At 34.8% G+C, this 10,008-nt stretch overlaps 2 protein-coding genes and 1 long non-coding RNA gene across 3 annotated transcripts; 1 reads left to right on the top strand and 2 right to left on the bottom strand.

The window, feature by feature from the left end:
• Nucleotides 1-1,606: 1,606 nt before the first annotated feature.
• Nucleotides 1,607-4,984, bottom strand: LOC128673369 (uncharacterized). The gene is made up of 3 exons (XM_053751150.2): nucleotides 4,509-4,984; nucleotides 3,955-4,178; nucleotides 1,607-1,738 (listed from the first exon to the last, which is right to left on the bottom strand). Exons 1-3 carry the CDS (start codon nucleotides 4,557-4,559, stop codon nucleotides 1,711-1,713), a joined length of 303 nt encoding a protein of 100 aa, XP_053607125.1. The 5' UTR covers nucleotides 4,560-4,984; the 3' UTR covers nucleotides 1,607-1,710.
• Nucleotides 4,567-5,309, top strand: LOC135309811 (uncharacterized). Its single transcript, XR_010370031.1, has 2 exons — nucleotides 4,567-4,673; nucleotides 5,054-5,309. It is a non-coding gene; the product is annotated as an uncharacterized LOC135309811 (long non-coding RNA).
• Nucleotides 5,305-9,510, bottom strand: nero. The gene is made up of 4 exons (XM_053751144.2): nucleotides 9,130-9,510; nucleotides 7,807-8,127; nucleotides 7,246-7,435; nucleotides 5,305-6,784 (listed from the first exon to the last, which is right to left on the bottom strand). The coding sequence occupies exons 1-4, from the start codon at nucleotides 9,485-9,487 to the stop codon at nucleotides 6,664-6,666; spliced, it is 990 nt and encodes a 329-aa protein (XP_053607119.1). The 5' UTR covers nucleotides 9,488-9,510; the 3' UTR covers nucleotides 5,305-6,663.
• Between the last annotated feature and the right edge of the window lie 498 nt (nucleotides 9,511-10,008).

Below are 10,008 nucleotides of genomic sequence, written 5' to 3'. Positions count from 1 at the left end.
TTTCGACACCAGGGAGAACCGGGTGCATGCCCTAATATTCAGTAGTTATTTTTCTAATTTTAAACTTCGGTGTGATAGCCGGCTGCCTTCTTGTCCAACGTAGGGTTTCTCCGAAGTGGGTACATATAAATAAAAGATTGGATTAAGCTAAGAACACGGAGTCTTACTCTAAACACCGTATTGGAAAAAGTGCTATAAAATCCATGCTCCAGAATGGAGCGAATCCCTTGAGTATCAAACCAACCGAAGAGGCCACACACAAGTAGGTATGCTGCTGCTGCAAGCTGGAGTGATGTTTTGTCATAATTCCTCCGCACATTGATTTGATGTTGGAGGCAGTGCCAACCGATCTGCTGGGTTTCAGTTGATGCAGCACCCGCTATAAATTTCATAAGTTCCGATTATTTTCACCTTTTTTATTCACCTGAAAAAATCAAAAAAAGTTGACTGTGATGATGAGATGAAAAAGCCCTATACAGCATTTTGTTCCAACTTGCAAAGTGATATTCAAGGTGTTAGCTTAAAATGTGATTACGTTGAAAAATAAATACTAATAATAGTTTTATTGCGTTTTCAAAAGCTTATTGATCAATCGAGTATATACGTTTGCGATTGTGTGCGCCATTTTACATGACAGACATTTATTTATAAATGACAGACATTTTTCATACATATTGAAGTACTACCGACACACTCCGGTTGGTTTAAGACTCGAAAGAGCGTATCCGAATACAGTTCATGAATTACGAATGATCTTAACATGTGTTCATGCTGTTTTATGTATTTTAAAATGGTATTCTTTACGGCAAATAACGAAATGTTATTGTATCTTATTTTCTCTTTTTTAATAGCTTGCCCTAGTATTGGTTTGGATCTAATCTTACAAGTAAGAGCCAGCCCCATTTCTCATTCGTGCACCGTTGCGACGACGCAGCAAGCCGCGGCTCCGTTGTGTTATTTTCTATAAGTTTTGCGTTGACATATGTCGAATCTTCATACAATATCTGCGTTGTCCCTCGACAGACGACAACGTGACGGAGGACGGCGACTGAGAGCAACGGAGCAATGGCTCTTAAAATGTTGACTCACTTCCTAGCTGAAACTTGGAATGCACCTTTTAGTTCTGATGACAATCCATTATTGTCATAAGCAAACCAGGATCGTCTCCCGACGAGAAAAACTCCTCTACGGTTAAGGCACGGTCATGAAATTTTGCATGTGGCTTACATTCCGATGAAAATGCATTATTGTTATAATAAACAAGACAAGGATGGTGATACAGAATCAGCTCCCTGAGAGAGAACTCTTCAACGAGTAACAAGCACTGTGATGAATTTACACATTATACGCATAGCTTCACAAATTAAAGTGCATTATTATGAAAAGCATGACCAGATTGACCAGACGGTGTTCCAGGTGACCCAGGTTCGACCCATAACGAGAGAACTTATCAAGTTTACTGCACGGCACACAGACATGATTGTTTTTGCTAAGTATTGTTCTTGTGTTTTTTTTAAACCTACTTAGAACTACTTTCCCATTTAGTCTAAAACAGATGTCTTGCGTTGAACAGATCGTTCATTTATTCGAATTAAAAAGTGATTAAGGATGTTGTACCTAATAATGTGTGCTATTCCAATATTTTGGTGCTTATAATTTCTCATTCTATGTTAGTCTCAAGTCTTCCACAACGACGAACCGCCAACTAAATCATATTCCCAGCGCGTCTGAAGACGAGCTGTAATCAAGTTAACATACTACACGCCCTTTGCAAAGTCTTGTCTCAGACTATAGATTATATACTCCTAGACAATCACGGTAATTAAAACTTATGTTGTACCTCGTCTGGATTGATTCAAAATGCAGTAAGTACTTAGTTATTTTTATTAACTTCAGCCTATCTAATTCAAAAATTGGTTGTTCGTTACCTCTTCTCTCTTTATCTAAGGTGGCCTTATCGCAAATTCAGTTTCTTCCAACAAATCTATACTATTATTATAAAGAGGTAAGCGTTGCTGAATTTACATGTTTGAGGCGGGTAATCTCCGAAACTACCGAACCGATTTCAAAAATTCTTTCACCATTAGAAAGGTACATTATCCAATAGTGCTATGGGCTATATTTTGTCTCGAAATTCCCACGGGAGCGAAGCCCCGGGCAACATCTAGTACAATATAAATGAAAAGGTAATTTATTTACCTACGTAGGTACATAGGTACGTTAACAAAATAACCTCAGGAAGTCACCCAATTAACTTACCGAAAAATAAATATTCCATATTTCAGATTAAATAAATAAAACATTCATTGCAGCAACACTTTTATTGGAGTGTCGACAGAACGACTCAAATGCTGAATATTAACACGTTATGCTAAATACCGGCTATACACTGTCGACGAAATCGAACAGATGCCGACGTGTGCCGACGCAAATGAAAGTACATTGCGCATTTTGTATTGTGAGATTTATTTACCGCAAAGAAAATACAGAAATGTACATGAAAACCGGCTTAGTTCGACAATCTGTTTCCCAATTGTGTGTATGGCCGGCAATGAACTGGTAGGTACTACTTTTATGGATGGTTGATTATGTTTATGGATGGCTGAGTCGTTGAATAAGTTGTAACAGTAGCAACGAGTGGTCGGAAAAACGAAAGATAAAACTATATCCAAGAAGGATATAGTTTTATCTTTCACTCCCACTCCCACTTTTTGAACCTTTTCCCAATCATCCGGGGTCGGTATATTCCACTATGATCACCCTGGTGACATGAGCTAGGTTACCAATTGCCACATTTTCGTGTCCTGAAATCACCTAACTGGCTGGTGTAGGTCACTTGAATAGGTAAAATGCACAAGTATTTTATTATTTTTTGTCTCTTTTCAACACTTAGTTAATAAATATTCTTTTATTTAAATTGTAGCTTGTATCCATATTACAGATCACCAAATTCGTTGTACACATTTATTTTTTAATTTCTCAAAAAATTCTCAAATCAAGCTCACGGATGATTTTTTGGTAGCTAAATATAGATTTCTACATAAGCCCGAGGAAATTACTGACAAAATAATACAGCGCTTTATAGCGAGGAAATATTTTTGATCTTATTCCTTAATTATGAAATCTACCTACACAACGAAATTCATCTTCAAAGAAAATAAAACTAATTAAAAATTATGCAAAATTAATGGTTTTTTCATACCTAGGAAGTACCCATAGATAAAAAATATTTCTTTTATCTATGGCAGTAAGTACCAATCAAGTATACATATTTCACAAACACGTAGTATGTTACTAACGGTGTCTCCTGCCTCTATTTTCCATACCGCGTACGCATCGTGCAAAAAAAGAGGACGTGTGTTTTATATTTTATATTAGCTCCCCAAGTATGAAAAGAGCATTCTTATTAGTGTCATCCTCATAGATAAAATAAATATTATTCTTTTATCTATGGTCATCATTAAACTAATCTCCCAACCTCGCACATGTCGCACTTTCGGCTAATATTTATAAAATACTAGCTTTTTGCTCGCGGCTCCATCTACCTAAATTTCCCACAGAAACAGTTATTTTTCCGGGATGTAAGGTATATCCTATCCTCATATCCTTATCCTTCTCCACACTTCATGTATGCAAAATTTCAAGAATGGTTGAGTAGATATAGGGTGAAGAGGTAACAAACAAACATACTTTCGCATTCATAATATTAGTTAGAACTAGGAGTTGCCCAAACAACTCTGCTCACAGCAAAAAGACAAATGTCACTCTCCAGCACGTCCAACTATCTCCACATCAAACATCACCAAATTCAAATGGTCCGTTTTGACTTGAAAGAAGGACAAACAAACCGTTTCACATTTGTAATATTCAGTATAACCTTTATTAAATCTCGAACTTATACCCAAGAAAGAGATGACGTTCAAAAGTACTTTAGATAGGTATTCGAATATTTACTAGCCATTTTTCTCCATGGCTTTGCGACGGAACACATCTGTCATACTGTTCGCAAATGGCGTGTCGTATCTTTCAAAGTACCTCGGCACCTCCCTGTCTCCCTCTTCCTGCTTGAACACCTCCTCAGTAAGGGCCCGTATGATATCCTCGGCTGTGGCGCCGATGTGCACTATACGAGCTAGGCCGACGAAGGACTGCTTCTGTTTTTCTAGTTCGTCGGCCAGCTAGATTAAAAATATCTCTTATTTATTTGGTGAAAATTTACATACACTATAACATGTCAAACTGCTATTAATTTTCAATAAGTATCAATTTTTACGTTTTCGAGAATATGTTGAAAAACTTGCCCGATATTGTTAAGAAAACTAATATTGTCCAGAAAAATATTTCATTCATGGTATTTATGGTAATTAATAGTACAAACTTTATTAGATCCAAAGTGTTAACAAGCGTTTTATATCCAAATTATCGTACCCCGAGGTCTTTAACAATATATTGACACATTCTTTAATGTATATTTAATACCTTAGATTTAAAAATTACATAGATCTTACCGTGCCAGTTATTATAAATATTAGTACACATTTCACTAAAAACCAGTTCATAACTTGTCCATAACTTCTCAAATTTCCATTATAAATGTCAATAATATTTTACATGGCTTGATATTGATCGCTTCAAACAATTGGATTACTGGAGTGGTAAAGCAATAGCTATTTGTAAGTAATATTACATTTTGCCATTTACAGTCAGAATTTTTGCAATAAAACTTTTATAGTGTTGATGTGCAAACATTTACTAGTTTCTGCGCAGGGTTTCGCTTCAATCCCTAATAAAATATATGGAATTATTTAATTGGCATGCCATTTTAAAATTTGGTAAGCATAAAAGTCTAGAACTACTACTAGCAAACAGAAATTTAAAAGGCAAGATAAAACTATAAACATGGTCAGCAATTTAAATAAAATCAGGTCGGAAAAACAATTACTTGGGCAGCAAAATTTTGGAAACCAGATTTTGTCAGCCACATTTTTATCTAACCAAATGTTTTTCTGTTTTCCACATTTTTATCTAACCAAAAAATATTTTTGTTCGCCAGAATACGACTACTTTTCTGACCGTTTAAATAACGACTAAAATATATCTACAAGATCCTTACCACTGAATCATACCTTACAAACCTATATCTGTCAGATTACAATATTATACTTTATGACAAATACAATACATCTGTGAAATACACAGAAAAGAAATATCAACATACAAAATAAATAAAACGCACAAAGACAAGAAAATGATGAAAATAGCCTAATTTCCACGTAGGCACCGTTCAAATATTTTAGAGTGTAAGTAAAAGCTCAAAATTTATTTAGTGAAAATAATTACAAAATTAATAATTCAAAATACAAATACCTACTATAAATACCTAATTTAAAAATAGTACAAAACTATTTCCACCATTGAGTGATTTAGACAAACGCGATGTACATTATGTAACTGCTTCTCATGCCGGCTACACACTATCGACAACGTGAAACAGATGCCGACGCGAATCAATATACATTGCGAAATTTGAATGTGAGCTTTTCATTACCGCAATGTAAATACAGCAATGTACTTCGAAACAGGCGTCAAGCGTAGTATAGACATACCAAAGACTAATGACAGCAAAATAGGCTATTTCACTTGATAAAATTTAACTAAAATTTAATAAAAATATATGTTTAATAAAAGTTATCGTGTCACAGTTTTAGTTACTTTACTCATTACATAGAACTTAAACACGTTACATAATTGAATTAGAAACTTTATACAAAATTATGTACTGATGGACTTAACGCTTTAATTATGTCAACCATTACATAATTAAACTGCATAATGCAACCATTATATTACATAATAAAACAAGAAAATCTCGCTCTACTAATACAGACAGACGAGCCTACCAAGTAATAGTAGTAGTATTATAACCAATAAGAGATTTGTCAGAAAACCATAAACATGCTTTATGTATTTTTACAATACAATTACAATTTTACAAACTATTTTTACAATTTGATTTACTAAGTTACCTGATGGTAAGCAAATACCGCTGTCAATGGACACCGGTAACCCAATAAAAATCATTGATACGTTGTCGATTTTGAGTTTTGATGCCCCCGGGGTATCGTCATATAGTCAATATTCGATTTACTCCAATCGAATATCGAAAACTGTTACCACTGGTATTATTTTTATTCAAAATTTCCTACTAGCTCACGCACGCACGCGGCTTCGCCTGCGTGAACTACTCTGAGAAAGCGAAACAAACATGATTTACATACAAACTTTCACCCCCTATTATAGTTATTTTTACAGGTTAATTTTTGAAAAGAGTAGCATATGTTTGAACGGGGATCTTTAACTACATAATTACCACATGTCATAAAAATCGGTTCAGCGATTTAGCCGAGCAAGCGGAACAGACAGAGAGACAGCTAGATAGACTTTCGCATTTAAGTTATATAAAGGATAAAGGATTCCGAACTACCATTTTTTAAGAAAGATAATTTTTTATTTACAAATAAAGAGTAAAAACATATACCAGTAGTTAGTATTTGGTGTTCAATTGCAGTAAATCCAATGTGAAACAGTATCACTGCGCGTTTGTATAGCAGCAATAGGTACTTAATTAAAATCAACCCTGCACAGTGAGGTACTTAATTAAAATCAACCCTGCACAGTGAGCAAAGTGTTGGCATACTGGAACTCCGGGCTGTTCTCATACTCGGACATGTCCAGTGCCACCTCGCAGCTCTCTCGTACCACCGGGCGGGGGTCGTTGAGGTATCTGAAAAAGATATTTTTTTCTTACATTAAATTATACATTCACATCCTATTCCAAGTTGCATTCACGGCTGTGGCACCCGAAGCCTAAGGTCCGCATAAAAAATTCTTAAAATTTCGAAGGTTATATGACCGACACCGCTAGTCTTGACGTCAAAAAATACCCTCTATTGGAATGCAAAAGTTGCCTATTAGCTGCCAAGGTTGAGTCCCTTAGTCGCCTCGTACAACATCCACGGAAGGGCATGGAATGGTCTTATTTTAAGTGTCGAATATATTATTATGAATTTATTTTATTTATTAGAATTATATGTGACATAGGATGACAAATACCACTGGCAGAATCATCATTCTGGCAAATGATGAAGGCATAACACTAGGACAGAGAGAACAGAACTGTCTATGCATTCTTCTGCATGTCACAAAATAAAAAATACCGATCCTTATGTCTGACGGCAAACTTACTTTTTAAGAACTTCAGTGCACTCCTCAGTAGCAATAGAACCAAGAGCTTCTGCGGCCTCATGCCTCACCATCTCATGTTCCGCAGTGTCTTCAAGGGTAGTTTTCAGGAATGGCACACTTCTCTCATCCTGCATCTGACCAAAAACAAATGCCACTTCGTGCCGGAAGAGAGCACTGCTGGCTTTAAAACCTAGAATTTTATTAATGATCTGTTTGAATAATCATAGAAATAGTAGGAAAGCAGACCTTATTTACCCTTACCAGATAAAGAGAGAATAATCATAGCAATCAGTAAAAATTTTTTGATAAAGGTATAAGGTTGCATATTTAATATATTATGTTAGTAGACATTCAAAACCTGAACTGAAATATATCATTTACCATCTTGACCTGACTGGGTATTGATGCCTGGACTTCCAATATCTGGCATGATAACCGTAAGCCAGAGAGGTTGTCAAAAAATAAATGCTCTGCACATTGCTTATTAATAAAAACATGCCATCAACTTGCAAAATTTACAATAACATATTCAAATTGAAATAGAAGGTAACCAAAACATACCTTTTCCTAATGCCTTAATACTCTCAGTGGTCCCCAAGTTGCGCAAACTGAACATAGCTCTGTACCTCTCGTACAACGGCCTTTTTTCATCCATCAAAATCTCACTCAATTTTCCTACATCATTATCAGTACTTGGAGGAGCTGGGTCTACAGACGAGTATGGACTCTTGGATAAGCTGTCTTTGCTGCCATCACCGGCAACCCAATTAAGCCTTTCTAAGGCAATTTGACAGGTCTCAGCTACTTCAATCGCTGGATCATTCTTGTACTTTTCTAAGAGTGATCTGAGATTGGGGTCTCCAATTGCACCTAATGCTTCTCCTGAAATGTTATATGTTGATTGTATTAATAATGTGTACTATATTGTATATGTGTTTGTGTGTATTGTGATCATGATTACATTCATTCTTCAGAATAATGAATGCAACTGGAAATATGTTTTATTTAAAATATACAGTACATATTAATAGAGAAAGGGTATATACAGTACATATTAATAAAGAAAATATTAATATATGATTCAATGGAATTTGATATTTATAGTGTTAATAATGTACCAAAGTACTAAGGTCCAACTTTTTGAACTATTATGAGACAGTGATGACAGTAATGGGACTTTTGGGTACAAAAAATTAGTGTTTATAATTTTAAAACATATATATTTTGATTAATGCTTATCAAATAGGTACTACTTTTAAAACGACATGAATACACTATTTTAGTCAGCATTGAAGTACAATTTTCCTAGAATATCTATAGACCAGTTTTGTCTGTGAACCAATTTTTGATTTCATTTTCTAGACGCACACACAATGATGAATATCCCCATCGGCCAGGGTGAAAATTCAGTAATTCAATTTTGTTTTATGAAGGCTCGCCGTCAGTGCAACATCGAATATTTTTTCGCCGAAAAACAAATAAAACTAGAAAACCACTGCATTCACATACAGTCCATCAAGTATAATATGGTAGATACTTTTAATTTTTTATTGAACAAATTGATCATTTTTCTTTTCCTCTTTGTTGTTATTATTTAAATACATAAAAACACTATTCTGGGATTTAAATCCTTTTCCGTGAGAGGATTTACTGTAAGTAAATGGAGGTATAAACGCGTGAGGAATTGTAATCTTTACATGCATACCTATTCCTTTTATCGTCTTTCATAGTTCAAGAATGTCGTCTATCGACAACACGGCATTTTTTATGCCTGTGGCTTATGAAGATTTGTTCACTTGACACTCCTACAATAAATGACTAATATAAACTTTATCTTATCAAATACGTGCAGAGATAAAACATAAATAAATAGAGAAAACTTACCGGCCTCGTGTCGAACGATAGGATCCTGATTTTTGTTTTCTAACACACTCCTGAGGATGGGAATGGCTGTTTTATCTTGCATTTGTCCTAAACAATAAGCTAATTCGTGTTTAAGAAGCACAGATTCATCCCCAAAACATTGGCTGATGCATTCTACAGCCGTATTCCCACCCAAGTTTCTAAGTGTGAATAGCGCTCGAAAACGTTCCTTCATCGGCCTGCTAGGATCGTTTAAGACCTTACCAATATTTCTAACTGCATTTTCACTAACTTGAGTCATATTATTTTTTGTTTTCAGCAGTAAAGCAGCAGTTTTCAGTGTTAAACAATACACTAATGCTAATACGTTCACATGCATGCGCTTTCAACACGTCAATGTCAATTTTATTTATTAATCTAACATTGACATTTAGCAAATCTGGCTAAGTAATTATACTAAAACAGGCATATTATGTACCTACCCAAATATCAATTAAAATAAATAAAAGTGTGCTAGGTCATGGAACAATGTCAAGTATATCCCGCTAGAGTTCAGCACTGTATGTTAAGTACATAAAAGCTTTGCCACCTTTTGCTATGTCGATTAAAACGTTTATTTTTGAGTACTTTATTAATCCTTTCATTATGTAAGCATTCGTTTGTGAAAATATACAACAATATAACATATTCGGGTGCCGAAATATTGGGAAAAATTGTTTTCCATAAGATAAAAAAACTCCAAAAACTATTTGACCAAATAAAGTAACATAACCTAAAATAGTATTATTATTTCCAGGATAATCCACTAAATCCTTTTTCCTTTAAACTAGCACCACGATTGCGTAGAAGGTATTTTTGGTCATAAATCTGCAATTTTTGTCTTCATTGGCAATGTTTGTG

This window comes from Plodia interpunctella, chromosome 11, assembly GCF_027563975.2.
Source record: "Plodia interpunctella isolate USDA-ARS_2022_Savannah chromosome 11, ilPloInte3.2, whole genome shotgun sequence".
NCBI lineage: Eukaryota > Metazoa > Arthropoda > Insecta > Lepidoptera > Pyralidae > Plodia > Plodia interpunctella.
Note: the sequence above shows the minus strand (reverse complement) of the source record. Positions and strands in the feature narration are given on the sequence as shown.